At 42.6% G+C, this 2,619-nt stretch overlaps 1 protein-coding gene across 1 annotated transcript in view; it reads right to left on the bottom strand.

The window, feature by feature from the left end:
- CDC25C (cell division cycle 25C) overlaps positions 1-2,619 on the bottom strand; it is a 36,431-nt gene that overhangs the window by 9,717 nt on the left and 24,095 nt on the right. Inside the window, exon 7 of the mRNA XM_012807076.2 lies at positions 43-144. Within this exon, the coding sequence (XP_012662530.1) occupies positions 43-144 (102 nt within the window). The remainder of the gene's footprint in view (positions 1-42; positions 145-2,619) is intronic.

Below are 2,619 nucleotides of genomic sequence, written 5' to 3'. Positions count from 1 at the left end.
GAATGATTCACTGAAATACAGAATAGGTATAAGCAAACTTACCTTGGAGAAATCACCAATCAGATGCCCCTGGTTAGCATCTTCCTCCAGCATCTGAGGGATATTAATGTCGCAGAGAGAGGCTGTCTTCTTTAGACCTAAGCCCTGAAAATGACAAGATTCCTACTCACCCCTAGTTCCCATCTTAAAGGCTTAAAAATGGGGGTAGCTGGGCAGCGCTTGTGGCTCAAAGGAGTAGGGTGCTGGCCCAATATGCCGGAGGTGGCAGGTTCAAACCCAGCCCTAACCAAAAACTGCAAAAAAAAAAAAAAACTGAGGGTGGCTGCCTTGGTGCCCATAGCACAGTGGTTATGGGACCAGCCACATACACTGAGGCTGGCAGGTTTGAACCCACCCCGGGCCAGCTAAACAACAATAACAACTGGCGAAGGCGCCAGCCACATACACCCAAGGTGGTGGGTTCAAATCCAGCCCGGACCTACCAAAAACAACAATGACGACTGCAACCAAAAAATAGCCGGGCATTGTGGTGGGCACCTGTGGTCCCAGCTACTTGGGAAGTTGAGGCAGGAGACTCGCTTGAGCTCAGGAGTTGGAGGTTGCTGTGAGCTGTGATGCCACCGCACTCTACCCAGGGGGATAGCTTGAGGCTCTGTCTCCAAAACAAACAAACAAATAAAAAACAACAATAACACCTGCAACAAAAAAATAGGGGGGCGTTGTGGTGGATGCCTGAAGTCCCAGGTACTTGGAGGCTGAGGCAAGAGAATCGCTTAAACCCAAGAGTTTGAGGTTGCTGTGAGCTGTGACGCCATACCGAGGGTGACATAATAAGACTCTGTCTCCAAGAAAAAAGAAAAAGGTGGCCTGAGGTGAGGCCCACGAAATTTGCATTGCCAAGAAAATTCCTTCATGATACTGATGTGGCTACACCAGGGATCGTACCTTATAAAAGGTTCTAGATCTGTTCCAATATAATCGACATTAGTCACACATGGCTATTTATATTAATTAAAACTCACAAAAATTAGTCAGGGCTCAGCACCTATAGCTCAGTGGCTGGGGCACCAACCATATGCACCAGAGCTGGTGGGTTCGAACCCAGTCTGGGCCTGCCAAACAACAATGACAACTACAACCAAAAAGTGGCCAGACGTTGCGGTGGGAGCCCAAGAATTTGAGGTTGCTGTGAGCTGTGATGCCATGGCATTCTACTGAGGGCAACAAAGTGAGACTCTGTCTTAAAAAAAAAAAAATTAGTCAGGCTTCTGTGTATCTGTAGACTCAGCTTCTCAGGAGACTAAAGCAGGAAGATCACTTGAGTCTAAGAGTTCAAAGCTGCAGGCTGCTCTGATCGTGCCTGGAATGGCCACTGCACTCTAGCCTAGGCAACACAGCGAGATCCTGTCTCAAAAACAAAACAAAAAAAACTTGAGCAAATTAAAAATTTAGTTCCTTAGTTCTATGAGCCACATTTTAAGTTCTCAATATACCTACATGTGGCTGGTGGATACTGTATTTTGCAGATATAAAACACATTCATTTCAGAAAGTTTTGATGAATAGCACTGTTCTAGATAATTGACTCATCATTGTTTGTTTTTCATTTTTATTTTATTTTTTTAAAGAGACAGAGTCTCACTTTGTTGCCCTCAATAGAGTGTCATGATGTCGCAGATCACAGCAACGTCCAGCTCTTGGGCTTAGGCAATACTCTTGCCTCAGACTCCCAAGTAACACCTGGCTATTTTTTTGTTGTAGTTGTTTAGCTGGCCTAAGCTGGGTTAGACCCCACCACCATCAGTATATGTGGCTGGCTCCATAACCACTGTGCTACGGATGCCGAGCCAGAACATTGTTTTTGCTGGAACAATGACCAATAGAAGGATAGAACATTCTTATAAGACACTATACCGTGCAAGTCTCTCCTAGAATACTTCATAGGCCCATGTAAATACCATTTTATTAGCCTTTTAGTAATTTTAGTCTCCAAAAGTCAATTATAACTTTATTCATCCTTTTCAAGGCCCTCACCTAACCACATCGTGAGTCATCAGATTACTTCAAATTTTTATTTTGCTGAGGTCATGAAAGGCTATTGAGCATCCTCACCTCTCAGCCTTCTTCAGAATTCTCCATATTTTAGTCCTTACACTACAGTAATTAACCACAAATACTTTACTACACTAAATTTTTTACTTTACTATAACACTCTTAATTACCATGAATTGTTCTACATGTTTTATGTTCACTAATTCACTTGATCCTCATAACAATCCTATAGAACAGGTATTAGAAAAATATCTTATTAAATTAAGAAATTAAGGCACAGGGAGATCATATGATTCACCTAGAGTCACACAGCTAAAAGTGGAAGAGACAAGCTATGAACCCTGGCAGTTGGGCTCCAGAGGCTGCATTCAGACCACTATACTACTCCACTGACTCACATTCTTGACTTTTCCCTCGAATCCAAGATAATCTCAAACTTGCCCTTCAATGGAGGCTGGGAATAATGTTCAAATGGAGTTAATCATCCTTAGTTCTTAGAGTTTTTCACAAGGAGAATACATTCAAGTATGTTTTATTAAATTTAGAGACAGAATCTAGTACTATGTCA

This window comes from Otolemur garnettii, unplaced genomic scaffold (genome assembly GCF_000181295.1).
Source record: "Otolemur garnettii isolate 467f Iridium unplaced genomic scaffold, OtoGar3 scaffold00003, whole genome shotgun sequence".
NCBI lineage: Eukaryota > Metazoa > Chordata > Mammalia > Primates > Galagidae > Otolemur > Otolemur garnettii.
The sequence above is the reverse complement of the archived record's forward strand: the minus strand, read 5'-3'. Positions and strand labels throughout refer to the sequence as shown.